At 32.6% G+C, this 27,629-nt stretch overlaps 1 protein-coding gene across 1 annotated transcript in view; it reads right to left on the bottom strand.

Moving 5' to 3' along the window:
- LOC124364444 (TATA box-binding protein-like 1) overlaps positions 1–26,305 on the bottom strand; it is a 34,381-nt gene extending 8,076 nt beyond the window's left edge. Inside the window, exons 1-4 of the mRNA XM_046819940.1 lie at positions 26,146–26,305; positions 10,635–10,956; positions 2,319–2,569; positions 824–918 (exon numbers count right to left, since the gene is read on the bottom strand). Of these exons, the coding sequence (XP_046675896.1) occupies positions 824–918; positions 2,319–2,569; positions 10,635–10,946 (658 nt within the window). The 5' untranslated portion in view covers positions 10,947–10,956; positions 26,146–26,305. The remainder of the gene's footprint in view (positions 1–823; positions 919–2,318; positions 2,570–10,634; positions 10,957–26,145) is intronic.
- Positions 26,306–27,629: the final 1,324 nt, after the last annotated feature.

The raw sequence follows: 27,629 nt of genomic DNA, 5'->3' as shown, positions 1-27,629 counted from the left end.
CGGGTTCCTCAAAGCACCCACATGTGATCAAGTGATTTAACTCTCTCCCGCTCGCATTGTTTCCAGGCGCTCACGGTGCTTCTAACCTCAATTAATTCGCTCTGCCGGTCGCGCTCGGTAAAAATACGCGGCACCTCAACTTACACACGGTCTGTCATTGTAATTAACTATAATTATATATATATTAATTATTTTACTATATATTGGTTCAATGAAGTTGACTGTACGAGACCAGGGAGGGGGCACACGGACAGCTGGGCGCCGTTGGGGTGGGATTGTTTGTTGCGCAGTTACTTGGTGAAGTAGGTCATTGTCTGGCTCGCCGTCACTGCCACTGTGATCACTCCGAACTACATTCTCAATGCCACCAACCATTTCACAAGGCTCTGGTACATCACTACACTCACTTGAATCGTCGCAATCACTACTAATAACGAGATCGATTTTACTGTCACGAAGTGTACGACTACAACCCGCCATTGTTTCCGCACAACTAATACAAATAGCAAAATAATGGAATAAATCTACTGTAAAAGTAAAGTGAATGGTCTCCTGATAGCAAACAACCCGTAGTAGTTCAACATATTGCTACGCGAGAGCAGCACTTATCGGCTCTAGTAGATAAAACAGTGCGTGCCGTTTAAGCTGCAGTGGCTATGTGGTGGCCGTGCTGATTCATGCCTTGCGAGCGGGAGAGGGTTAAGCAAGAAGACTATGCTGAGAGAGATATGCTTGGTCAGGTTGGCTGCCATGTATCCTACATGCTATTAGAGAGAACAGATTAGCAAAATACCTTAAAGAGTAGTGAGAGAAAATACACTACCTGTCACGGTTATGCTCCCTGTAGAAAATATTTTTAAGGTTGCTTTGGGCTGTTTTAACTTGAAAGTCACACCTGGGTGAAGTTCTGGTTCATACCTAGACAATACAACAAACAGTGTCACATACATTGTTTATAACATTAATGCAGTTCCATTACAGTTACAGGCCTGGTTACATTCTTTTTTGGCAGTGAATCAAATCTTGCATGTGAATATTTATATTTATTACATCGTCTTTTCTCTGAAACAAGTTCTTACTGTGTATTGTTCATATTTGTTTAGTGTAGTAGAAGAATAATATATATATATATATATATATATATATATATATATATATATATATATATATAACCTCAGATAATATTAATGTACGTTTTACATATCTATTTTCAACAGCAGATAAAGTATGAACTTTTAAGTAAACATACTAAAACACATGACAAAACGGATTGTTTACACTGAATGAGTAACAGAGTTTATTTCCATTACAATAATTTTACACACAAGTTCAAAACAGTAATATTAAATTATTATTATTATTAATATTGTCAATGAAATAAATCAAGTTTTGAAGAGAAGATATTAAAAACATTATTGTAAGTTATAAACTTAATTTTAAAGTTCTTTATTAAATAGAACAAATTCGAAAACCAGAGGTTCATAAGTTAACACTATCTGAAATGGTAACTGATACAAAGCTTACGCCTACATGTAAAAAATTATTCTTAAATTTCAGTTATGCTCAATGCAAAGAAAAAAGAAAAGAAATATTATAGACATTTTATAAATTTTACTTCATTTTTCAGAGTTTAGAAATTACATTGTAATAATGTAGTTTTCACAATACATCAAATAAAACATCAAGACAACACAAATAAATATGAATAGTAAATGTAGAAACAAATAATTGCTTACATTTCTTTTGTATGGGTGTCAGCAACTTTGTAAAAACCAAACTAAACCTATTATATTTACACTGAAAACTCATGTTTTTCGCTTGGACACAACTCAAATGACTATATTACTTTTATAAAGAAATATGATAAAACACTGTTTAAGTTATTATTTTAGTTTGTTTACTTAAATGCTTGGTTATCTGCACATAAACAACTAGAAATGCCATTACACAACACGGTACCCATCCGCTACATCATGACTGGAAAACAAAATCGCTCTCGTCCAAAAATAGTGGCCTCCTGATAACTACCCTAACAACAAATCAAAGAATAAGGAAACAACATAAAACTTGTATTTATTGAAAGTTTGGAACTTATTGAATACAGCTATCAGGTTGTTTGGCCAAAATAACCTTGTACTATTTAAAATATTATCGAAATATGAAATGTCAAAATTAGCGACACCGGCACTTTATGTACCGTCCAAATTAGCGACGCTGCGGCACACAAAGGGTTAAATAAAAACTATTAAAGTATAACAATCAGCCTACAACAAACATGAAAAATAAAAACAAACTAATGATAAACAATTAATACTTACTCTGCCTGTGGTTTGTGATATTCAGAAAAAGCATTTATCTTGATGGAAAATGGCATGGAACATGTGCCCAAAACGTTGACGATACGGAAGTTGGCAAAGCGAGTTTTGAAGCCCAGTTTCTGTAGCCTCCGCGCAAAGCGACGAGCGGCGATGTGGGATTCGTCCTCACTGGTGGCACCGGTGCACGTGATCTTCCCTGATGACCAGATGGAGGCTGTTGTATATGGCTTTCTGAGTTTCATGGTTACCATCTGTGCAACAGTGACCCAAGTTGGAAAATTAAAGTGTGTTATTTAATATTTAGCGTTGAAGTTTGGTAAATGTAGCACAATCACATTTTAAACATTCACATTCCACATGTTTTCAAGGATGTTTTGGAAAAAAAAGAGTGATTGTAAAGTTACTATCCACACAGTTTTTTTTTATTTACAAATTAGAGAATATAAAAACTTCACAGTAACATAGCATTTGTAATAAGTGTATAGCAAAGAATGTAAAGTGACAAAATATATTCTCTTTCATGGCTTCCTTCAGTGTACATTTTGTAAAAGACCATGAAAAATAAACACTAATAGTGTTCAAGAATGGGTTACTAAGTTGTCTTTCCTCTGCCATTCTCCCTTACATGTAAAATACACTTGGATAAAATAAACTTGTATTAGTCCTTGAAAAAGTATGTACCCAGAGGACCTCATGGAAAAGTTTTTTTTATAAAAACAAGAAAAATGTTAATGATTTAAATCAAAATATTCCTAATAGTGCTGTTGGAAGAAATGTCTGTTCCATGTGGGGCTATCATTACCTATTGTATTTATATGATAAATGTCTAGAATGAGATCTATATTTTTATTCAATAAAATGAATAACAAAAATGTGTTAGCCTTTAGTGGGATTTGAACCTATACCACAAGAGTTCAACACGACTCCTACTATCTGAGCTATATGGACTTGGTGACAATTAGTTGAATAGATAAATTGCCTCAGCTAAGCAGAATGACAAGCTCAGTATAGATAAGAACAGAGATGAGCCTGGTGGGGGTCAAACTGCAACTGCAGTTCTACACTTACCCTGTCATCTACACATCTGATAACACTGATAACCCACTTAAGTCTATACACAATAAAAAAATTATACAATAATTAAACTAGTCTTACAGTTTTATAAATGTTACAAATTGTAAATCTGATTACAATAGTGAAAATCTTATTGATATATAAGTGTAAACTTAGAGATAGTACCAAGAGATAGGAAAAAAACCACAATACTCCGGTTAGAAAGCAAGAAACTGGATTACAAAGAACTTTTTATTTAATGTAGTTTATTAACAATTATTTGTTTAAATAAATATCACAGGGCATTTTTATTATCATATTATGTTTCCTGTTGTTTATAAACACTGCAGGTACAATAGTTTAACTTTGGTGAATTTTGCATCCTCCAACAATTTATTTTCATGTACTTTAAGTTACTGACTTGTTCAGCAACAAAATTGATAGAGCAGTGTAATGACAAAATATCCCTGTGGAATTTGTGAGAAAATGTTACATCAGCAATATTATGTACTGGTTGGTGCAATAAAGGGTTTCACTTTACATGTGCAAATCTGAGCCTAACTGAGGTTACAAATACGGAAACGGTTTTTTTTTTTGGTAAGTGGTAATGCTTGAATTGTTTGGACAGGGAAAAAATGAAAATAAAATGATGATAATAAATTAGAACAATGGAGATTGTTTTGATCAGTTTAATTGTTCCACTGTAGCTGATGACATCAATAAATGTCATGTGTGATTATGACAAGAACTATATGAAGCAAAAAAACAAGAGCTCTTTTTAAGTATTGGAGCTTAAAGATAAGTTGAAACTAAATGAAGAAATCTTTGAATCACAGAAAATCTTATCGGGCAAAAAAAACTAAACTGTTTAGCAAGATAAAATTTATCGAGCAAAATACTGAAAATTAAAAGAAGTCAGAGAAAACCTAAATCTTGATGGTAGAAGAAAAGGCCAAAGACGAAATTAATAAAAATCGGACAATGTTGGGAAAATATGATAACTGTACAATCTACAAGAGACTACAAAAATGATAATTACTATACGAATATTAAAAAGTACAGCTAAAATCTTACAAGAGAAAATTTCAAATGAACAAGAAGTAGTAAATGAAATTCCTCCTGTTTACACTGTTTCCCTTCTTTTGACAGCAGTTCCAACCAAGAAACCATCTTTGCCTATGTATGGCAGAAAGTACCTACAAGTCATAATCATAAGCGTAAGATATGCGATACAGATGAGACAGTGCCTGATATTATTTCAAAAAACCCTTTTAAATTGTTACAAAATAAATTTGTAGACGAGTTTGGTCAATAGTACTGTGTCAATAAGCCTATTGGTGTAAATCTCTCTTATGTAAGTCAACGGTCAATTTTATGTCAAGATAAAGCAAAAGTGAGAAAGGAAAAGATGTTGTTTGTATGTGCCATGACAAACCGTGGGTGTGATTTGGCTTCTCATGTGGATAAACAGTCAACATTTTTTAAAGGCTACAGACTTTGTTGGGCCTGGGGGTTAATCAGGTTTTAAATTTTAATAACACTGACAGAGAAGAATTGGGTGCTGAGGGTACTCTTGTTCTTGTGTATGGATCCAATGATGTTGCTCGTAATGAGGCTGAAGGAGCACTCATTTTAATTGATGAAACTTTACAACATTACAAAAACTTCCATATATCTACTATTTCACTCTATTACAAATCCAGATTGCAATAAGCTCAAAATAAATGATGATGTTCAAACTAATGTCAAGCACATAATACCATGTTTGTAAATATAATGGAGAAAAAAGTAATTCTATGACCCAGATTAATTCAGCTTTAAGTAATATTACTGGTACTAGTAATAAGCAAGCCTCATTTTTATTTAAGTCAGTAAGTGCTCAAGAGGTCTATAATGGCATTCTGAGTCTGAGTAACTGAAGTCTTGTTACGTGGGATGAAATCTCAGTGCACGTACTTAAAGCTATGCAGTTTATATTTCAAACCCTCTGGCTTTTATTAATAACCAATCTTTCATTTCTGGTCAGTTTCCCACCCAATTAAAATATGCAGATGTAAGACCAGTTTTCAAAAAAAGGGGCTAGATAAGACGTTAATACTTACTGACCATTATCAGTTTTACCCAGTATAACTAGGGTATTTATTTTCTGTGTAATGGATTTTCTGTGTAATAACCAGCATGGATTTCTTTGTAATAACCAGCATAGATTTCACTCTGGTCACAGCACAATTGAGGCTGCATCAGAAATGATGGAACAAATCCTTGTAGTCTTGGATTGATCTCTAAGGCCTTTGACTGAGTAAATTACTCATTATTTGACTCATTATTTATGAGTAAACTAATTTTTTTTCAGAGAGCTTTGGCATAGTTTTGATCTTATCTTATTGATAACAAACGTTATTCAATAATAATGGCACTAAATTTACTTCATCATGGGAGCACATATATGTAAAATTGTAATTATAAAATTAGTAAAACAGTAAAACATAAAATTATAAATTCATTTATGGATTTGAACAAATGGTTGTAGTTGCAATGGGCTTCCTTTAAATAGCGATAAAATACAAATTTAAAAATTCCAGACATTGGTTACAAAAAAGGGTATTGTCTAATTTTTACCTAAATTTCAATAACTCACTGCTTAATAAAGTTGATACAACTCAATTTTTAGGATTAGTTCAAACATTCTTGCCAACCAATAAACGAAAATTTACCAGCCATGTCAAAACCAGCACTCTTTTTGAATCATGCTTTATACAAATTATGTTGTTTTTTAACATAAGGGTTTCGATAAAAACATTTTCATAATGACCTGGAAATATTAACCATTCCATCATTGTACATTTACAATTGTTTAATTTTTATTCATGGTCACCTAAATTCAGAACTCATTATTCAACATGAACATCGGTATAACACTCGTTTCAAAAACAGGCTACAATTCCCATCTCTCAAAAAAACATTATTTTAAAATTCACCAAATTATAATAGAATAAAATTTTACAATAAGTTACCTGGTCATTTAAGGAAGCATACAATATCTGGTTTTAGAAATGTAATGAAAAGTTTACTAATAAGTAAAGCTTACAACAGTGAGTATGAGTTTTTGGAGGACAATCTGTAGCATATGTGTTATTTTACGATGCAGTTCTGCCTAAATTGGTTCGGTATAGTATTGAATATGTTATTGTTGTTGATTAATTAATGTATTTTATCTTTTGTTTGTAAGGTTGTTTATTTACTCTGGTTGTTATTATATTATTATTTTAATATTAATGATGTTATTAATTTATAAATACAGGGTGGCGCATATGTCAGTATCCCCTGAAGAGAAATTTAAAGGCTTTATAGGTTAATTGAATAAAATACTTTTAGACATGAAAACAAATTCATGATATGAAATTACTTATATATTACCATACAGTGCTATAGCAGTTGTTAGAAATGTCTACCATTACTTTGTATACACTTCATACAACAACTGAGAACAAAATCACAAATTTTTAGCAATAAAGGTTTATTGTTATTGACAAGTTCAAATGCATTTCTAATTAAGTTTCTGATTTCGTCAAGATTTTGCAGTTTTGAAGCATACACAGTCTCCTTTATAATAGCCCACAGTGAAAAATCACATGGGGTCAGGAGGTCTGGCGAGCGCGCAGGCTAATCGATTGTACCACGGCGACCAATCCATTCGTTAAATATGTTATTTAAAAAATCTCGAACTTAGATACCGAAATGTGCTGTAGCACCATCTTGTTGCCAGATGAGCGAATGAATATTGAAAACAGGATTGTTTCTGAGCTCAGGAACTACTACTTCTTGCAGCAACCGTAAGTAACTTTCTGAGTTAACATTTCCTTATAGAAAATAAGTAACAATCAGTGCAGTACTTGAAATACCTCCCCATACCATACAACAGGCACATTAAGTTCTGCTTGGATTACGTTATGAGGATTTACATCCAACCAGCCGATTAAAGTGTCTATTTTGTTTGAAACATGCCTCATTACACCACAGAATTGATCGCAAGAAATTTGGATCAGCTACTGAGTGGATAAATTATTGTCTCACAAAATTCCAATCGCCTATCGGAATCATCCTCGTGAAGCGCTTGAAGTAAAGGTGGACGGTATGGCTTAAATTTCAATTTCTTTAACATTCTTTGCACACTTCTTCTTGATATTTCTAGTTTAGCAGATGCCTTACGAGTTGATTTACTGGGACTGGCTACAAAAGCTTGAGCAACTGTCTGCACGTTTTCTACGTTGCAAATTGATCGTGGACGACCATACTTCGGGGCATTTAAAACACTTCTTGTGTTTTCAAATTTCTTATTTAACTTCCACGTATACTGTCGAGTGGGTATCGCAACACCTGGATATTTACCACTAAATTCTTCAATTATTATAGCAGTATTTTTATTATGCTTCCACCACAACCGAAGCACCTAAACTCTTTGTTGGGTTTTAAACATTAAAAAAAAACACACAAACAAATAACAAAGAGCGTGACTTTACACTAGCCACTGGAACAGACAACAATAAACTTACTCCGTGTTGCTGCCAACTTAACATTGTTACCAACCTATCGAAATAAAATATCCCAATTTATGGGGAAACTGACATATGTGCCACCCTGTATTTTATTAACTGTTGAATTATTTTTTTCTTTATTAATAATAATATTTTAAATAAGTTGTGTACTTTTAATGATTTATTTTAACTAACTGACCATGGTCGTTTTAACATACCTTATTATAATTAAACAAGTAGCTTAATTTTAACATATAATTATTGTTTCTAAAATAAAGTAAATACTTTAATACATATTCATAATATTTGGACTTGGCATTGCACTACAATACCAACTTCATCAATACACAAGACATTTTTGTAATCTGTGAATACACATTAAAATAATAGTGTATACATTGACGAATAACCTGTTCACACAGCAGGATTTATAGTTTTGTATAATTGTGAATGTTATGTAAGAATAAACATCTTGATTATTGAGTAGTTTTAAGCTCAAGGTCAAAAAACAATTATCTGTATAAATTAGTGTACATTGTTTTCTTCAGGAGTGCAGGATTGGTGAAGGCAGCTTGAGGAATACAAAGGCAGCAGTACAAAGAACTGTGAAATCAAGTTGGAACATTGAACAATGTTTGCTAGAAATTCTTCAGCACTTGGAACATTAAGGGCTTAATCTTGTACCACGATAATTTCTCTTCTTACACTGTAGCAAAGACATTGGTATAAAATGGAATCAAAAAGATAGATTAGAGCACCTCTCTTATTAACTCTATATGACTTCTGGTTACTCTTCAATCTGAAGAAACATTTGCGTGGTCCTCATTTTCCTTTTGCAGTTGAAATTGTTGATGAGATTCGTAAATTTTCTGACTTCATTCAAAAATTGAGTGGCTGGGTGTTTTCAATGAATGGAAAATTCAGTAAAGTGATGCTGAAGGGATTTGAACATGCTTAAGGTTTGTAAGCCTAGCACATAAACTCTTCATACGTCTCAAAACATTCAGAATGACCCAATTAAGAAAAGGAGTCAAGAACAATATAGATACAATAATTATGAACACAATGGGAAAGGCATTATGGTGCCCAATGAAAAACTGGTGGAAGGCTTTGCAGATTACTTTGTTAGTGGTATTAATAACGTTTAGCACCTTTGCACCATCACATACTTAAGCAATTTATATGTGAATGATTATGAAACTCAAAATCCAATTAGTAACTTGAACACACCATTGAAAAATTGCAAATACAAATAGAAAATAAAAGTTGACTAATTCCTAGGCATAAAAGGTATTAGAATGAACAATTTAAAATAAATTTTAAAGTAAACTGCTAAAACGGTATTTTGTAGATTGGTTAAGTTTAATACTTCTTTAAAAGAGAGGGTGTTTCTTGATTGCCTGGAGCTTTCAATAATTAGACCTACATACAAAAAGGATGAACAATTACTTAGAAACTACTGTCCCATTGATATTTTACTGACAATAGAAAAAATACAAGAAAAGTATGCATAGGCTACTTGGACAAATTAAAAAAAAATAATAACATAGTAAATAAAAATCAATTTGTATTTCAGAAAATAAAAGTATTACAGAAAAAGCTTCAACAATTTGTTTTAACACAACTAATGATTTAATGCACAGAAGAGCAAATGCCCTATCACTATTCATCAACTCTAATATGACATTCGATACTATAGTCAACATAGTACTCACAGTGCAAACTTAGCACTTACCTAACAATAAACTGAGTAGTTAGTTGTCATTTACAGCTGATTTACATTATAGAGGCATATGAAGTTGCAACGCTACCAATTATATATTCTTAGTAACATATTATATAAAGTTCAATTCAAAGATTCATTAGAAAGATCGGTACTCTTTGATTAAAATTAACAGAACGTCAAAAGTAAAGTAATAACTAGTACACCATCATCATTACAACAGTATCTGACTTTTTCACTGACATTTGAACAAGAAGTTAAAGATACAATAGCTAAGCTAAAAATACAAAGCCTCCTGCAGTAATGATGAAATCTCAGGAAACTGGGATTTGGCCAAACCACTAAATTGACCAAACCTTACATTTTTTGGGACATCACAGGAATTTTGATTATGGAGTGTATGGAACATGGATTGATTACCAGTTCTGAGTCATAATGCGAGACATTAAACTTCAGGCGAGACATCAAAAACAAGTCCGACAACTAACTGACCATAGGTAAATTACTTTTGTACAATAATACTGATTCTGCCCATTGGGCAAATAAAACTAGCACCATGAGTATGATCGTAACTTTTTCTAGCATCTACTAAATAGACCAGAATTGACCACTTTAAGTAGTTTTTATCTATTCATAAATATAAAAAGGTTGTTGTCAAGAATTTCATGCATATACAAAATATTTATACTGGCAAGGAACTTTAAGTTACTGATGAACCAAGTTTATGTTAAAGGAATATGTATACTAGTTAAAATAATTAAAATGTTTAGATCAATATAGGCAATAATTTTAAAAACAAAAGGCCTATAATTATTAAGTTCCAACACGGGCTATTAATTTTATCATTTATTTCATGTTAGCATATTGCTTAGGGAGGTCATTCCCAACAGTCCACATACTTTGACCAAAAACAATTGACTGTACTTGAGACTGTAGTATAGTACAACTATCAGTTGTTACTATACATAGTTATAGTAAAAGAAAACGTGAATCAATATTACTCACCCCATGTTCTCGCCGATATTCAACGTTTATTCCATTGAGAGCTATTTGTCGCAGATTTAAATGACACCTAACACTAAAACTACACACCACATTGTTAATTACAATGTCTATTTCTGGTTCAGGTTCTTCACTTTCTTTCACACACTGTTCCACAATGCTGTTTTGTGCCTGCATTGTCTGCAACTGAAGCTGGTCCTCTGTCTTCATTTGGGCCTGAACTGGATCTTTCATCAAATACTGGTCCATAACCAAATGGTTTACTGCACCGTTGGATAGTGACTTCATCCCATTTTTCTGTATAATTGTAGCCATTTTAAAATACCTGAAACAGGTACAGAAACATAAGCATTAACTATCATTGAAATCATTAAATAAATTACACAGCCAAAGCTACACATTGACTGTTTAATGGTAGTAGAGGTATTATGACTCTTATAATGCTACAGATCACTACTTTTTTATAAATAACATTTGTTATTTATCCTAGTGGCCTACAGCTAGAACACATGGAGAGACTGAATATTCTGAAATAACACTTTTTTATTTTTGTCCACATTATGTCCACAAATTTATGTGTCATCTGAAACCTAAGGACGTAGCCAGAAAAGGAATCCAAGGGGTCCGGACCCCCCAAATTTTCAATTACTTTTGTTATTATTATTATTGAAATAATTCAGTATTAATGACAAGTACTGCTGAAGGATCATTCTCAACAAAGAAATGGGCCATGAACTTGTTAAGGAACAAAATGGGGCCTTACTCTGTCCACTAAGGAAAAATGTCAGTTGTCTGGACCCTCCCAAGATTTTTTCCTGACTACGTTCTTGCTAAAACCAAAAAGTTGTTATTTATTCAGCCATGCCTGTACTTGTATGTTACAATTTTATTACTAGTCCTATAAGGACCTTTGCGCAGCTTCAAGGGTGACGGGATATTCTGGATGGGTAAGGTTGGGAATAGGGGCCGCCTCCTATCAAGATCCACGAGGAAGAATTTAGGGCACTAATCTCAAGTCATATGCCCTCGAAAGAAGGGTAGCCCAGCTCTGAACCAGCTTCTCCAGTTAAAGCGGGAAGGGAGTAGCACACCCTTATGTTGAGGTTAGCAAGAACCTCTGACACTTAGGGAACAATCACCACCAGCTCCAACAGTCATCTCCCCCAGTACACTAGACTTATCGAATTACCCTTGCACCCCAGAATTTCGACATTTGCGGTTAGTGATGTGCTGCTCCTGGACATCCATAAGGAATTTGATCGCTAATACTCAGCCAATCAATTGAGATTGTTAAAGAGTTATTTCAAACTCTGTGCTCAATGAACATTAGAATATGCTGTGTTAAAGGATTTATAAGCTTGTCCTTTATTTCCCAACTATTATTCTCTCCATGAGTAGTGTTTATCTTCTAGGATAGTGAGTCTAATGATAAGGATATGAATATCAGCAGAAAAACTACACAGATTAGATATCTCAGAGATAATTCATTCTGTAGTCTATGCAAAGGTATAGGTATATTATGTGATGTTTTATATATATATATATATATATATATATATATATATATATATATATATATATTATATGTGATATTATAACATCACATAATTGACTGTGGATCTTTGAGAAACAAAAACTGGTCAAAACATTTTAGGGGAAAAGTTGTGAAAACCAGTGTTCTATGATAAAGCTGCATATAACAAATATACATTATTTATTCTAATTGTTTTTATAGTACAAATCCGTTATCTATTTCATTTTTGTTAAAACAAAAATAAACTGCCTATTCAAATTTTTTTATAATATTGGAATTGACAACTCCACTACTGCCTAGTGGAATAATTCAAATGAATCTGATTAAAATTCAAGCTAATACATAACAATACTACATACAGCCTGTCACTAATGAAACCTATTTCCTATATGCTCAACAAATGCAGAAAAAATTAGGTAGAGTAACACAATATTTACTAGCAAGCTCTGTGAATTTATCCACCAAGAATTTAATTAGACTAGACAATAGCTGCATAGGGGATAAAAATCTAGGATCTATTTTCTAGACTCATAGTAGTTTAAATTTCTTTTAATGTTGCCTTCAGTAAATTTAAAGGAAGGTATTCACAATTTACAATACAATTTAAATAAAAAGAAAGGTTAATCCCCTTTTTTGTCGTATTATGTCAGTTTTGAGAACTGCCACTGGCCTAACAGAATAGGAAGAGGAGGTACATTAGGCTACAAGGTCAACAATGTTGATAAAACCGGTATCTACAGAACACAGGATCTCTTTAAATTGATTTATCAGCTCATGATAATTATTCTATCATGATTATTTTAATTACTGCTCAGGACTTGGGCAGATAAAATGTAAATTCTTGCTTCGCTTTTTCCTGCTAAATAGAACAGCAGTTTAATATACCTTGCCCATGTCTGGGATACATATTTAATAGCATGAATACAGAACTAGCTACTTTAAGGTAGAAGATTGTATAATTTAGGGTAGAAAATGATTAGTTTGTGACTTTAACCCTCTTGCTGCAAATACGAATTGTCCAGTAACCAAAAAAATTCACATTTATTTCAATTTAAAATTGTATTTATTATTTACTATAGATAAACTGCTCGTAAAAAAACATGTGCAGAAGCAAATATCTGAGCAGCCGCGCACAGGAGGGGACCCCCTGTGGTAAGCAGTTGGACAAGCATGTCCATCTCTTTTTTTTATATTGTATTTTTGTGTGTAGGCCTATACAAGTGTCGTAGTTCAAGCGTAAAATATTAACTGAACAAACTAATGTAGCCATTGACGTATCCAAGGAGCTTGTGTTTTGGTGCAGGTTAGCCACACAGTGGCAGACTGGGAGAGGGCGGCATCACAACAGCGGAGGGGTATTTACCCCACCCTGCATGAACTAAAGTTGCCCAGTGCGTCTTTTTTAAAGTGGTTTACCTATAGCTTGTTTTTACCATAAAATAAAAAAAATTATATTGTATCATAAGTCACATAAAACAGAGGCAAATGTCTGAAAATCCTATTATCTTTTCAAACCTGCAATCGTTAATTTTAAACTTCAAAACAAAGAATTGTCATAAGTGTCATAAAGCTAATTAGTTGGCATGTTTCACTTGTAAAAGCACTATTTTGAGTGGAGTTATTTTTATTTCTTAATTTAAAATGAAGTTTAAATATACTTAAATGGTATGCTTCTTCTCAATTCATCATGCAAACATAATTAAATATACAACACTTCACTGATATGGGCTACTTCTTTATATACATATTTATTAAATATATATACTATTTGTATAAACGCCAATAGCCTCATTTAATTTCAATACAGATTGAATCACAAAAAGTACTTGCTACGTTAAGACCCAAACCTGGATCTCTTACTTGCCGGCCAAGTATGTTACCACTACACCATGAGTGAGAACCATTACTTTATACAATTGAATTATTTTGTACACGACAGATTCTGTTAATACCAAACTAATACAATCGTAAGACCAAATATTGATTTGTAATTCAATCTGTATTGAAATTAAATTATCCCTTATAAGTTTATGAATGTTAAAAGTATTGACAGGTATTTGGTCTTCCGTTCATATGTTAGTTTCATAATTTAAACAAATATGTGACAGAAAGGTACTTTCCGATTAAACGGAGGCCACCTATTCAAAGCACGCTGTGGCTGATGTGTTTAGGCGATTTAGGTTTACTAATCTAACCTAACCGTTAGTATTTATTGTATAACTGCCCACCCAAACTTGCTAAATCCTTTTTATTATTGGTGGCCTCCGTTTAATCAGAAAGTACCAACAGAAATGGTAAAATACAAAATAATTGAATCGTAAAAATGGGCTCTGTGGTATAGTGCTAGCACACTCACCCGGCGAGTGAGATCCCAGTTGGAGACCCGATGGAGGAAGTCCCTTTTGTGATTCAATCTGTGTTAAATTTAAACAAATTACACACAAACGCATGCACATGTGTGCTGGTAATCTGACTGCTTGTTCTATTTAGTTAACTGGATTACAAATACAAAATACAAATACAAATATTCTTTATTTTCAAATACATTAAGTATTGAAATGGTGTCAAATAAAATCATCACAAACAGTTGTTACAATTTCAAAAATAAGCTTTTCAAATGGCAATGTTCATTGTCTTCTTTCAATAAACTCGTTAAGTGAGTAAAAAGGATTGTTAATTAGCCAGTCAGTAAGAGTAGTCTTCAGTCTTCTCCTGGTGAGGCATCTCAATTCTTCAGGTAGAAGGTTGTGCAGCTTCATGCCCATGTAGGAGGGTTTCTTTTCATATAGGGAGAGATGGTGAACTGGTAGTTGGTAACGAGTACCGTGTCTAGTATTGTAGTCATGTAGGTGTCTATTCTGCGTCAGGGGTTGTCCAACAGCATACAAGATGACTTCTTTTATGTAGAGGTTTTACTATTGGCATAATCTTCAGGGTTTTGAAGGCTTCTCTACAACTTATTTACACTAAAATCTCTAATCTAAAATTGTCTGTATTGTTTTAATTTATTTTTATTTTATGTACATGTGCAAGTTTTTGGTGTTTCGTTCAGGCAGGTCTTACAGTAGTAACTGGTCTACTTTCTTTTGCATTAGCTATTTCCGCTTTTGGTGCAGTCTGATAGCAAAATACTGCATATACCACATTTTGGTTCATGGATTTTATCAAACTGAGCAAAACAGTGTATTTAAGAGTCTTCTTCGAGAGGATTGCTCGATTTCATGACGTTTGGCAGTTAATCTCTCCCAGTTAATCAGGTTGTATCCATTTATAACTTTCTCTCTGAATTTCTTGTGGCTTAATTGTTTACACCTGTTTGCATGTTATATGCAGTACATCCATATCACCCATGTGTTTGTTGTAAATAATTTGTATGTTGGGTTTGAGAATGTTCCTCTGCTCATTTTTTGGTTAACCACCGACCGTAGATATCATGATCACTTTTCCAGTGTCTTGCCAAATATACAAAATAATTTTTCAGTTTTCAAAACGCATACCCCTTTAAAGAAGAAAGTCACCCTTCTTCTAGGGTAGGTGTTTTCTATTGGCTCTAACTGTGCCACAGTCTCTTAATACACTACAATCATATGATCAGAGAGGTTTGTGCTACTGTAGAAAATATTCATGACCACTATTCTATTAGTCAGTTCAAACTCTTTCACAAGATCTTTGGCTACTCTGACATCTATCCCTTCAACTATTCATCACCGTTATCCTTTCCAGTGAATACATTGAATTTCAGCATAAATCTATTCTATATAAATCACAACATGCCATATTTTGATTCCCCACTTTGTTGAGGGTTTGCTGAGGTATTGTTGACACCCATGTTAACATGGACAATCATATTTTGCATTCAACTGCCGTGCCAGTGTTAACATGTTCAAACAACTCCTTCGCTACATAATAATAATATTATTATGTATGATAATTATTATGTAGCAATAATATAACATGACACTTGACAACTGAAGAAGATACACTTTGGCCTCTAGAAATGTTTATTTGAACTATAACAATTCCTCAGAAGTGCTTTTAAATTGCTAAAAAGTCAACTAAGAAACTATCACGAAAGCACATGGTGGAGTTTTACCTGGACGTTATAAACAGAACGTTATTGTTTTCTAGTTATTGTTATTATTATAGATATTAGAATTAAAAATACAATTGATGTACAATATGCTAGGTTAAAAGTAAAACTCAACAGAACTATGCAATAACCGGAGCTAGGCTATTCAATAAGTTACCTTTAAGTGCTAGATCAATTTCTGTTGGTAAGGTTTAAGAATGTTGTTGCAGAGTGGCTCAAGAGAAAAACGTTTTATTCTGTAGATGAGATTTTTAATGCTAATTTTAGTGACTTACAATTTTAAACTTTTAACATAGATATAGGTTGTATTTATTTTAGGCTCTGTAGGCCTACATAGTGATATTTTTAATATCATATTTGACTTTGTCAATACAATTTTGTAATTGTTGGGACAACAATAAAATGATTCTGATTCTAGTTTTTTCTATTGAGTTTCTGAAGTTGCTACTGCAAATTTGTTTAATTTTCTATTTTCATTCTGGTTTAGTCGGTATGGCAGGAATAAGTTGTAATAATGATAAAGACATTTTATCAATTTTAGATTTGTCTGGAATCTTTGTTGAGAGTTTCTGTGCAATGTACCTTTCTGAAAATAAGGGCGATCTTAATGCAGGATCAATTTATCAACCACGTACTGATGTGATGAATCAGAAGATTCTGACGGCAGTTTGGTAAATGAAGGTATCACTAAAGTTACATCATCATGGTGAGCAAAAAACATGTTACATTTGCGGTCTGTGGAGCAGCTAGCTCTGTGTACAGGAAATAAATTTGGCAGTAGCCAATACCAACACCATTGAAAACTCGGCACTTAAAGGGTTAAATGAATGTCAGTTTTAAAATTTTAACATGCTCTCATCAATAGATAGAGCTTTCCTAGGCTCGTAGTTTATCTGTCATAATATCAATAAGGGGCCTAACTATAAATAAAAAGTCATAGTCCGGATCACTTTTTTGCTTTTGTACTTTGTTATTGTTAAAATGTAAAAATGATAAGTTGGTATTTCTCTCTGGAAAAAATACTTGCAAAAGCTGGTGTTTTTTTTTTAACCAAAAACTGTCTTGAAAATAAGATTTCTCTGTAACTTTGCTCACAAACCCCATTGCAATTTGTGTTTCAATAAATGTTTTTGTATAATTTTCAGTAATGCCTGGCCAGCTATATAGCCTCTAGGCAATTTTTGGGTACCTGAGGTAATATGAAAGCTCTGCTATAGATATCAATTTGCTTGTTCTGCTACTAACATATAAATTTCTACAGGGAAAAATTTCTAAAATGCTTCAACTGGTAACTAATCTGTTGAATACTTTACACATGATTTGTTCTGATCTGTGAATTATGGAATTGATGCCAAATTTATTTTTTGCGCAGACAGACTTATTATCTATGTCCTTACAAATAAAGCCACTGTCTGTGTTTAGTTCAATAAGCCTAGGGCTACCTATGTTTTCAGCATTAGTTTGTATAGATGTTTTTAGCAATAACAAATTTACAAAAAATATCATCAACTACTGAATCTAAATCACTAGCATACAAATTATAATCTGCAAGTTCAAAATCAGACCCAGAATAATCATTATTTTGATTTAAATAACCTTCAAACAAAGAATTTTGATTTAGGTAGAAATTAATGTCTTCTTCTGTAAATTGTTTAGCCATTGTTAGGTTAGGCAGATTGGAAACTACTTATGGCAAAATAAAGCATGTCAGCAACTAACAACAATTTTATAACAGCCATTGGGCACCACATGTAGGCATATATTTTATGGTGTAATTTTAAAATAAAAACACATATACAATTTTTTAACACTAAAAATACTTAGAAATTTACCGAGATTAAATTTCCTCTGTTACATTTAGAAAGTTACGACTGTTATGGAACCTGTAACAGACGTGACAAAACATTCATGTCTGAACGTCTTAAGACGTTCCCGTAGATTTATAAAATTCTGTTAACTACATGTTCACGTTTCCTTATTCTTTGACATAGTTCAGAAAATAAGTCAAGGTATATTGATTAATTGATTGACCTTCAGAAACCTAGTGATGGTACACAACCCCATGGATATAAAAAAATATCATTGCTTTAAATTTTGATTTGCTCATTCGAGTTTTTTTGGCTCTCTGTCAAGTTAGGCTCTACCAGTGTATGGATTTGCGCTACATTTCGGGATCGTAAATAAAAAAACCACGTTTCATCATATGTTATTATTGTTTAAAAAAGAATTGAGTTCATTCTTTAAGCTCTTGTCTTATTTTCAAAATTCACCGTTACTTTATTTGATTTAACTAAATATAAACTTTATTTTTATATATACATATAATATACTGTGCTGTCATAGAATATTACCTCTTTGTATTTTTAATGACATGTGTTTTTATTTAGTACAAAATTGTTTATGTTACTATTGTTATTATTACTTTTATTCAGTTGTGTGAGTCCGAAGATGTACTCATTGAGTACGAAAAGTCTCACAAAAATAAAAACTTATATTATTGGAGAGTTTGTTTAAATTAATAAATAAAGAATTGAGTTATTTTCAATCATATACTACTTTGTTTTTTGTCAGTACAAACATTTTTGCAAGCTTTTTTTTGTTCGAATGTTAGAATTTTAGGCACCATTTTAGCACACACCTTTCATATGTTTAAATTATCATGTAAAATTTGCCACAACATTCTTTATCAATACCTAGTTTCACCAACTGCGCAAATACTTAATCGACGGTCAGACTGAATCAAACTACCGCCTTTTTTGATATATTCATCCATTTTTGACATCAAAGAGCAACCTGGCCGCTAATCGTCTTCTTTGCTCTTTAAAATATTTAAACCATTCAAAAACACATGCCCACGATAAACATTCACTGTTACACACTTCTTTCAGTAACTTAAATTTCAGTAGCAGTTTATCCAGGTAAAAAGTGAAATTTCACAATAATTCGTTGCTCTACTATTACACTAACCATTTTATCCGGCAAAACAAAAAACAACAATAACATGAACATAGGCTCTGACTAAATGGTGTGTGTTGTTTACAAAAGCAAGACCAACTGCATACTAAAGAGAAGGGTCACACACACAATTGTTGATTAATGGCGGTTGACACATGCCTTCTTGATCCGCAGCAGTGTCAGCCTCGTTTTTAATAGCCATTTATTCTATAAAATCATACAAAACTATTGGTTTACTTTCACCAATTTCCTTAGTTCGTTGTTTCAAGATATTGATGTTGCTATCAAAATTGTACAGCACTCGTTTATTTTAGATTATTCAAAAATATGCACAATATCCTCAAAAATACAAGCTCGTTTAAATGTTTTTAAAAATTCAGCTCGCCACTCTCTACACAACATTTTAAAATTGAAACATCAATTTTGCCACTCTAGGTACTTGCTTTACTTCGACACATCACAACATATTGATTAAACTCTTTACTTTTGGACCTTAAATTTTCCTTAAATTCTGCAGAGATGTTTTCTGATTTCATATATGTATCAATACTGGTACTTATTTCACTCTCAAATCCATGCTTCATTTCTTCATCATCAGATGAATCTGCGTACACATTTGGGTATCTGACTTACTTGACTCCTTGAAACTATCTTCTCCTTCATCTTCTTTGCTAAGGTCACAAAAACTTGTCTTTTGTTTCTCTTCAATTCCGGAATTTTCAAAGACATATTTTAACATCAAATCTTTTGATGTCACACTAATTACAATACTGTTTTTCATAGGCCGAAAGTGATGCTTGGAATTGATTTAAGTTATTTTCTGCAAATTTCAACCATTGTTCATTGAGTTCTTTTTCTTGGGTCTAAACGTCAACTAGAGATATATAAAATAAAAACATTTGCATTTTTTCTGTTCTGTTCTCTTGAAGTCTTGAGCAGTTATTATTATCACTATCTCTTTCTTGTACTCCCCTCCACACTGTTCTTTACAAAGAACCATCTACTCCATTTATTACCTCTTTTCCATGTCCTGATGCAAAGAAATTTCAGTTCAAATTAACATCTAAATCTTTTTAACTTTCTAACTTTAATTTTTTTAATTTCTATCAAAACTAAAATGTTATGAACTGGATTTTGTTGATAACACTATTAACTTTCATAATGTAATCTTCAAGTTTTTGGAGAGAAATCACAAAATTGGTAATCTATAATGTACAATTCATAGACAGCTGCAGTATAGCCGCCTAAAACCCATGATGAAACACCAACTTAAAATGTAAAACAAAAGTGGGAAATTCATGAAAATAGAACATTTTTGAGTTTTTATAAGATTGGGATATTTCCCATTAGATCTGTATATTTTTATTACTTTTTCACTGAGTTATATATTGTAAAATAATGGCTGATGAACGAAATACTTTCATTTCACTGTAAATACAATATTATTTACAAAGCATGTAACACTCACTGGAATAATATGTAACCAAAAACCTAATTTACTTTCACAAATAGAATAGGCCTACACACTGTTTACATATATTTCACAACAAATACCATAGACATCTTGTAGACGTCTGACTGAGAACGAAACGTAAACACTGGTGGCTGGCAGCTCTTAGTTTGCCAGCTTTCCTCACAAGAGCAGCACCATACAGTGAGCTAAACCTACTGTTTTCACCTTCTTGGGACTCCCATCGAATAACACAGCTAACAGAGTATTTTTTTATATTTTCATGGATAAATAGTTGATTAACACATTCAATGGAAAGAATTTGTAAAGTCGAATGTGGTTAAAATAAGCTAGTCTATTGAGAAAATAAGTTTCAGTGCACATATTACAAAATATAAATAATATTACTGAGAAGAAATAAAATTTAAGTATTGTTGCACAAAATTGCTTGAATTTTTGTATATTATTTAATTATTACTACCTTTGTTAGAATTGTTTACTGGACCCACTGATTTGCCTAATGTGTCAGATGTTAACCTCTTAACGCCCACTGTGCCAAATTTGTCACATACCCATTTTATGCATGTAGTATAGTGTCAGAATGAAAAATTACAACCTTAAATGCCCATTGTGACACATATGGAACTCATTTTCAATAATTTACTGTACTGTGCTGTTGCCTGGTGGCAGTTATGTGAACTACAGCCAGTGAGCAGATCTACCATACACAGTAAACACCAATTCTTCATAACCTCTAAGTCTTCATACCTGTATTTAGCAGAAAAAAAGTAAGTACCCTTTTTATAAAATATGGTCTAGTTTACATAGTTAACTGAAAGTGTGTTACAGTAGTTTTAGTTCCATAAAATATGTCTAGTTTATGTTTTATGATGCTTTTTAGGTTTGTGCCAAATTTGTCACATTGGGCACAACTGTAAAAACTGCAGTTTTTCAGTTCGTCCCAAAAATGGCACATTGGGCATTAAAGTCAACCTACAAGCTTTTTGTACAACAATGTTTATTTTTGTCAGATGTCACATTGTCGACTAAGAAGACATAAACAACACAACTTCGCTTTTACCCCCCGATGACAGTGAAGACAGTTTGGTGGATGACTCAGATGAGGATCCAGATTACACCCCTGGCCGTGACAAAAAGAACAAGTTAGCCTTATTTTGTAAGTTTATTTATACCATTAATTCCATAATTAACTTAGTTAGGCTCATACTTACTAATCTAAATTTATATTCAATACTAATAGGCTATGTTCTGTTTATTATATGTCTTTTCTTGTTATGACAGCACCATTTTTAATGCACACGGTTAGGATAATTCAGATTATGTTACACTAGGCTGTATAGAAAATTGTTTCAGCGGTGCTGTTATATACTAGTAAAGACCTCAATATGTTATTTATTTTAGTGTGAAATACAATACTTTTTTGTGGTTTGAAAAAAAGCAAGGCAACAGCGAGTTTGTTTTGTTTTCAGTGAACAATGCAGCGAGCTCCAGTGATGTCACAGATGAAGATGAAGAGAAACATCCCTTCAACGTCTACAGCCACAAAAAAGAAGATTCCAAAAAAACCAGCACCTGCTTGGAATGAAGTGAATCCAGATAACAGTGAGAAACCTTCTCCGCCAATGCTAGAATTAAAGTAACGAACATGTACTTCAGTCTCCAGTTTGACTACTTTCAAAGATTTTTTTTGACAATGACCTTTTAACTTTGATTGCTACTCAGTCAAACTTGTATAGTGTCCAAAAAAATCCGAATAAACCCTTGAATACCTCAGAGAAGGAAGTAGAGCAGTTTATAGGCATTTGCATCTACATGAGCATTTATGGTCTACCTAGGAGTAGGATGTATTGGAATGGAAATACACGAGTAGAAAAGGTTGCACATGTTATGTCACGTAACAGATGGGAGGAACTGAAGGCCAACTTGCACTTCAATAACAATGATCACATGCCATTACAGAATGGATCCAAACAAAGATAGGCTATTTAAAATCCGCCCACTAGTTGATGCTCTTCAAAACAAATTCAAAAACATTCCTATTGAGGAACAAATGCTCTGTGTTGATGAACAGATTGTGCCCTTCAAAGGCACATCTTTACTAAAACAGTACAACCCGATGAAACCCCACAAGTGGGGATACAAACTGTTTGTACTTTGTGACAGCAAGGGTCTGATTCACAATTTTGAGATCTACACTGGTCGCATACTACCTGCTACTTCCCTACCTGACATTGGAGCTAGTTCAAATGTTGTTTTACGACTGGTTGAACACTTGCCTCGTAATGAAAACAAATTCTTAATCTATTTTGATAACTGGTACTCATCACCAGCTCTCTTAGTGACTCTAGCAAATATTGGTTTCCAATCCCTCGGGACCATTCGACTACGACGATTTCCAGGCTTGTTGTTTTCATCTGACCAAGAAATGAAAAAGAAAGGCCGTGGGTCTTATGAGGAAAAAGAGGCAACAATTGATGGGGTAAAAATTAGGGCTGTAAAATGGTTAGACAATCGAGGGGGTGTCTCTTGCGTCAACTTTTGAGTCTGCTTGCCCTATCAACACTGTGCAACGCTTTGACCTCTAAAGGTCGTGAGCAGATTGATGTCACTTGCCCTAAAATCGTTACAACATACAATAAGTTCATGGGGGGAGTGGACCTTCTAGATGGACTTATCAGCTACTACCGAATTAATCTAAGATCTCGGAAAGTTTTATTTGAGGTTTTTCTTCCACTTTGTTGACGTAAGTATTGTCAATGGATGGCTTCTCTTCAGACGAGACTGTCAACATAATGGAATTGCTAAGCAGGGAGTAATGGATTTGCTAGCTTTCCGTGTGAGGTGGCCGAGTCTCTTTGTAACTTAGGAGCTGACCCAATAAAAAGAGGAAGGCCATCAACAGACAGGGTAGAGAACGAATTTTCAAAGAAAAAGAAGAAAGGTCCATGTGTCAATATCCCTATACCAGATGGTTAGAAAAGATGGAGTTGGACATTGGCCATCTGTTGTCGAAGATAGGCAGAGATGCAAGCATCCCTTCTGCAAGCAGAAATCATCCTCCATTATGTGTGAAAAGTGTAAAGTTCACCTCTGCCTAAAACAAAGGAAGAACTGTTTTGTGGATTTCCACTTGTAAGGTGCTCCTTATACTGTGTAGTAATGTGTTTTACTTATAATTCTAAATATACTGTAATTATGAAGCAATATACTATTAGTTTTTCTTATGTCCTGTTTACTTTCTCTAAAGTGCACTATTTTCTCTATTGCCCAATGTGCCAGATTTGGCACTTACCCAAAATTTGGTTAAATAGTAAATTTAAAAATCTGAAAAAAATTACAGGTCATCTAAGTACCATTTAAAGTAACTTTTAGCATAAAATAATTTTTTTTATATACTACTGCATCATGTAGTGGGCATTAAGAGGTTAATACTTGTTTAAATAACATGGATGTGTTTATATATATATACAAAATACTAAAGCAACAATAAACAATAAGATATAACTCTAAAGAGATGCATTACACCAGACAGTACAGTGGTTTTCATACCGTGGGGTGTAGTATCAAAATGCAAATATGATACAAGGTGGGCTGCAGTATAATAAGCGGCCACCACAATAATCTAATTCATCAATATTCATGAGTACTGAATACTCAACATGTTTGTACTGATTTTTCTTGCAACACTCCCTTATTTGATATTCTAGTTTTCATCTCACTATAAACTGGACATTTTGGAATTAAGGGTATGATAATTCATTATCTTATAACCATTTGAAACATTGTTCAATGTTTAAAAATATATTTTTACATAAAAAAAACATATGCTCACAAGTCGATTGTTGTGGTGGCCGCTTATTATACTGCAGCCACCAGGTGAAATAAAAGAGCTATTGCAGCACCCAAGTAAGTAAACTTTTAAAACATGTAACAACCTATATAGATGTCCCAAGACCTATAAGTGACCTGCATAAAATAATCCTAGGGCCATTACATGCCTAGGTCTGCTGAGAGCTAATTACATGTAAATTGATTTTTAACCACTGTGGGTAAACATCCTCCCAAAACTTATCAAAACGATTTTATTTTCAATATAGCTCCATTTAAAAGACTGTCTACATGTTTAATTTAATGTGTATGTGAAATGAGTGCAACTTGTAATGTAAATAAATAAATAATGGGAAACTTTTGGTATCTTAACGTATTGTTATTATTCCTAAATAGCTGTGTCTAGATGGCTGAGTCCAATATCAAACTTTTTTATGTTTCACATTATTGTTAGCCTATTATGTTTTTGTATAAAAGTATCGGTTTTGTTACTAATTGAAAAAGATGTTCAATTTACCTAGATAATGAACTGGCTAATTTTTAAAGTCCATTACACATCTATGTTTGTGAACTATTACAACTTTTATTTATAAGCTATTATAGTTAACCTAACAAGTAAATTGACATAAGTCAATAAGAGAAAAGATTCAATAATCAGAGTCTGTCTTGCGAGTTTTTTTTTATTTTATGGTGAGCTGCTCGTTTTAAAATCTATATACCTATGTTACATTCCTTTAATTTACAATCTGTTAAAAAATTGTTACGCCTTCATAGTTATAGTTTGCAGCCTAATCAAAATACAATGTCTTTTGTTATTTCGGCCTTCATATGTACATGTCAATTCTAGATTACTGCACATTGATTATTAATACATTTGAACCACTTTATATATATATATATATATATATATATATATATATATATATATATATATATATATAGTAATTTGAAACATTTTAGAATTATGGTCCTCAAATAGTCTAGCCACCCCTCCTAAGTGTAAATGGTATCTTAAGATGAGAAAGGCCTAAACACTTTAAGTAGTATTTTCTGTTCCAGTTTTATTCAACAATCTTAGTGTAATATGTGAAAGCAATTATTTATTAGATTATACAAAACCATCAGGAAACTATTTTAAGAAAACATAACATGGAGTTAAGTTATATGTGATTGAAGATGGGTGTGAAATTAGGTCTAGGCCAAGTAAACAGGTCCTGCTACAAAATTAATTGAAGTCAAATTTTAGCAAGGCCATCAGATATTTGTTACAGATTAATGCATTCAACTACAAACAATTTTAAAGTAGTATTTAAAAACAAAGTTAAAATTATTTCAAACTAGTCATGTCTAATTTAATAATGGCAAATATCAACAGAGTACTCTGTAAAATCTAACTATAATCCTCAGTAGACAAAAAATGAGAACAGTCTACAAGTTAAAAATGAGTTAAATAAATTCATTTGTTCGAGCAACACGTTAAATACATTATATTCACGATGAAATCCTATATATATAACCGTAATAAATTAATAAATTATTAAAATTCATAACAACGAAGGGCAGCTGATCGAGATCCACTTGTTTATCAGAGCGAAATAACCTTATTGCTAATTGTCGAACAAATACAAGAACTTACTATCATTTATGCCGCTTATTAACAGCAATGATGAATATTTGCTAAGTTTATTACTAAAAAATTAATTTGATAATTGCCACAAAGAAGGTGCAATCCATTGTGTAGTCTGCAAGCTCTCCTACACCTGCAACTCACTTCTTTGACTTCTTCTATCCACAGTCCACACAGTGGTAATAGTGCAAGAACAATCCAGTGCCATTACGATTGTACCAATCATATTGTGCTAGAAGAGACATGAACAGTACGTCAACAAGTCCTTTACTCCATGGCGTGCTGCATTTTAATTTTAAAATAATTAGTTGTTATTGCAGATTTTCTGCATTGTTATTGTTATTTATGTTATTAAACATTACAATGAAATATTATTGATAAGTAGTGTGGTCTTTTGGCAAATATTTAACAATACTCAGCTTGGGAATTATAGGAATTGTATATATGTATATAACAATTAATGAATTAAGTAACGGACATAATATACACACTCTTGTCACTCTTGGATTTTTGTATTGCACTCAACATTTCCTACGGAATACACATCCTTATTTTAAATTCATAGTTTTTTAAGATAATTTATTTTAAAACAGAAAAAAGGAGAAAAATGTGTTCATTCCAAGAGGAATAACACGCATTTAAAATATGATATTAATGCAATGTTGTGAATTAACAGAACTAAAAATGGGAAATCATTACAGTGTGTATATGAATTATAGCTTAAGGTGGTACGTTTTTTAAGTATGTAAAACTTAGATCAATTATATTTTTAATTAAATAAAATTCGACGTAGATATGTTTTTAAATAATGTTTAAGGAAAGTAATGTAATATAAATTAAAAAAAAAAACACATTTCAATCCCTGCAGTCACGTGTACAAAGTGTAAAAAGTTATATTCAACACTTTTCCTTGGGGCGTGATTATAAGATTTTGCAAAACATTTCTACCATTCCATATAGAGTGGTATATATACTATTGCAATAACGCTTTTTAGCCCACCTGTCCTTCTATGCAATAGCTTTTGATATGAAGGTTCTAAAATCAAAACTAGATAAGCAGATTAATTTATCTTGATCTAAGGTAAAATCTTATTAATTTGAGGTCATAAGGTCAAAGAGCAATCCGTCTGCCTATGCAATAACTTTTGCTAACACATATATTTGAGCCAAAGGAGGTAAAAGAACAGTATGTTCGTCTGTGCAATACTTCTTAACTGAAAAGTCTTAGAGACTTGAGTCTTAATATGTATGCCCCTTTCTTTTTCAAGAAAACCCCATAGTCAATACTGCAATATAAAATTTCAAATTTTACTCAGAAATAAATACCAAGGTTTTTTCTTAACTTCTAAATTCCGTTGATTGGTATAATGTCATCTTATCTGATAACATAAATGACCAATATTCTTTATTCCTCGGTAAAGTGTCATCGTGTTTTGGCCTTGTTTAGTTACATCAGAGTGTAAGAAATATCACAAACCTGGTTGGTTGACTGG

Source organism: Homalodisca vitripennis, chromosome 6 (assembly GCF_021130785.1).
Source record: "Homalodisca vitripennis isolate AUS2020 chromosome 6, UT_GWSS_2.1, whole genome shotgun sequence".
In the NCBI taxonomy this organism is placed as follows: domain Eukaryota; kingdom Metazoa; phylum Arthropoda; class Insecta; order Hemiptera; family Cicadellidae; genus Homalodisca; species Homalodisca vitripennis.
Note: the sequence above shows the minus strand (reverse complement) of the source record. Positions and strands in the feature narration are given on the sequence as shown.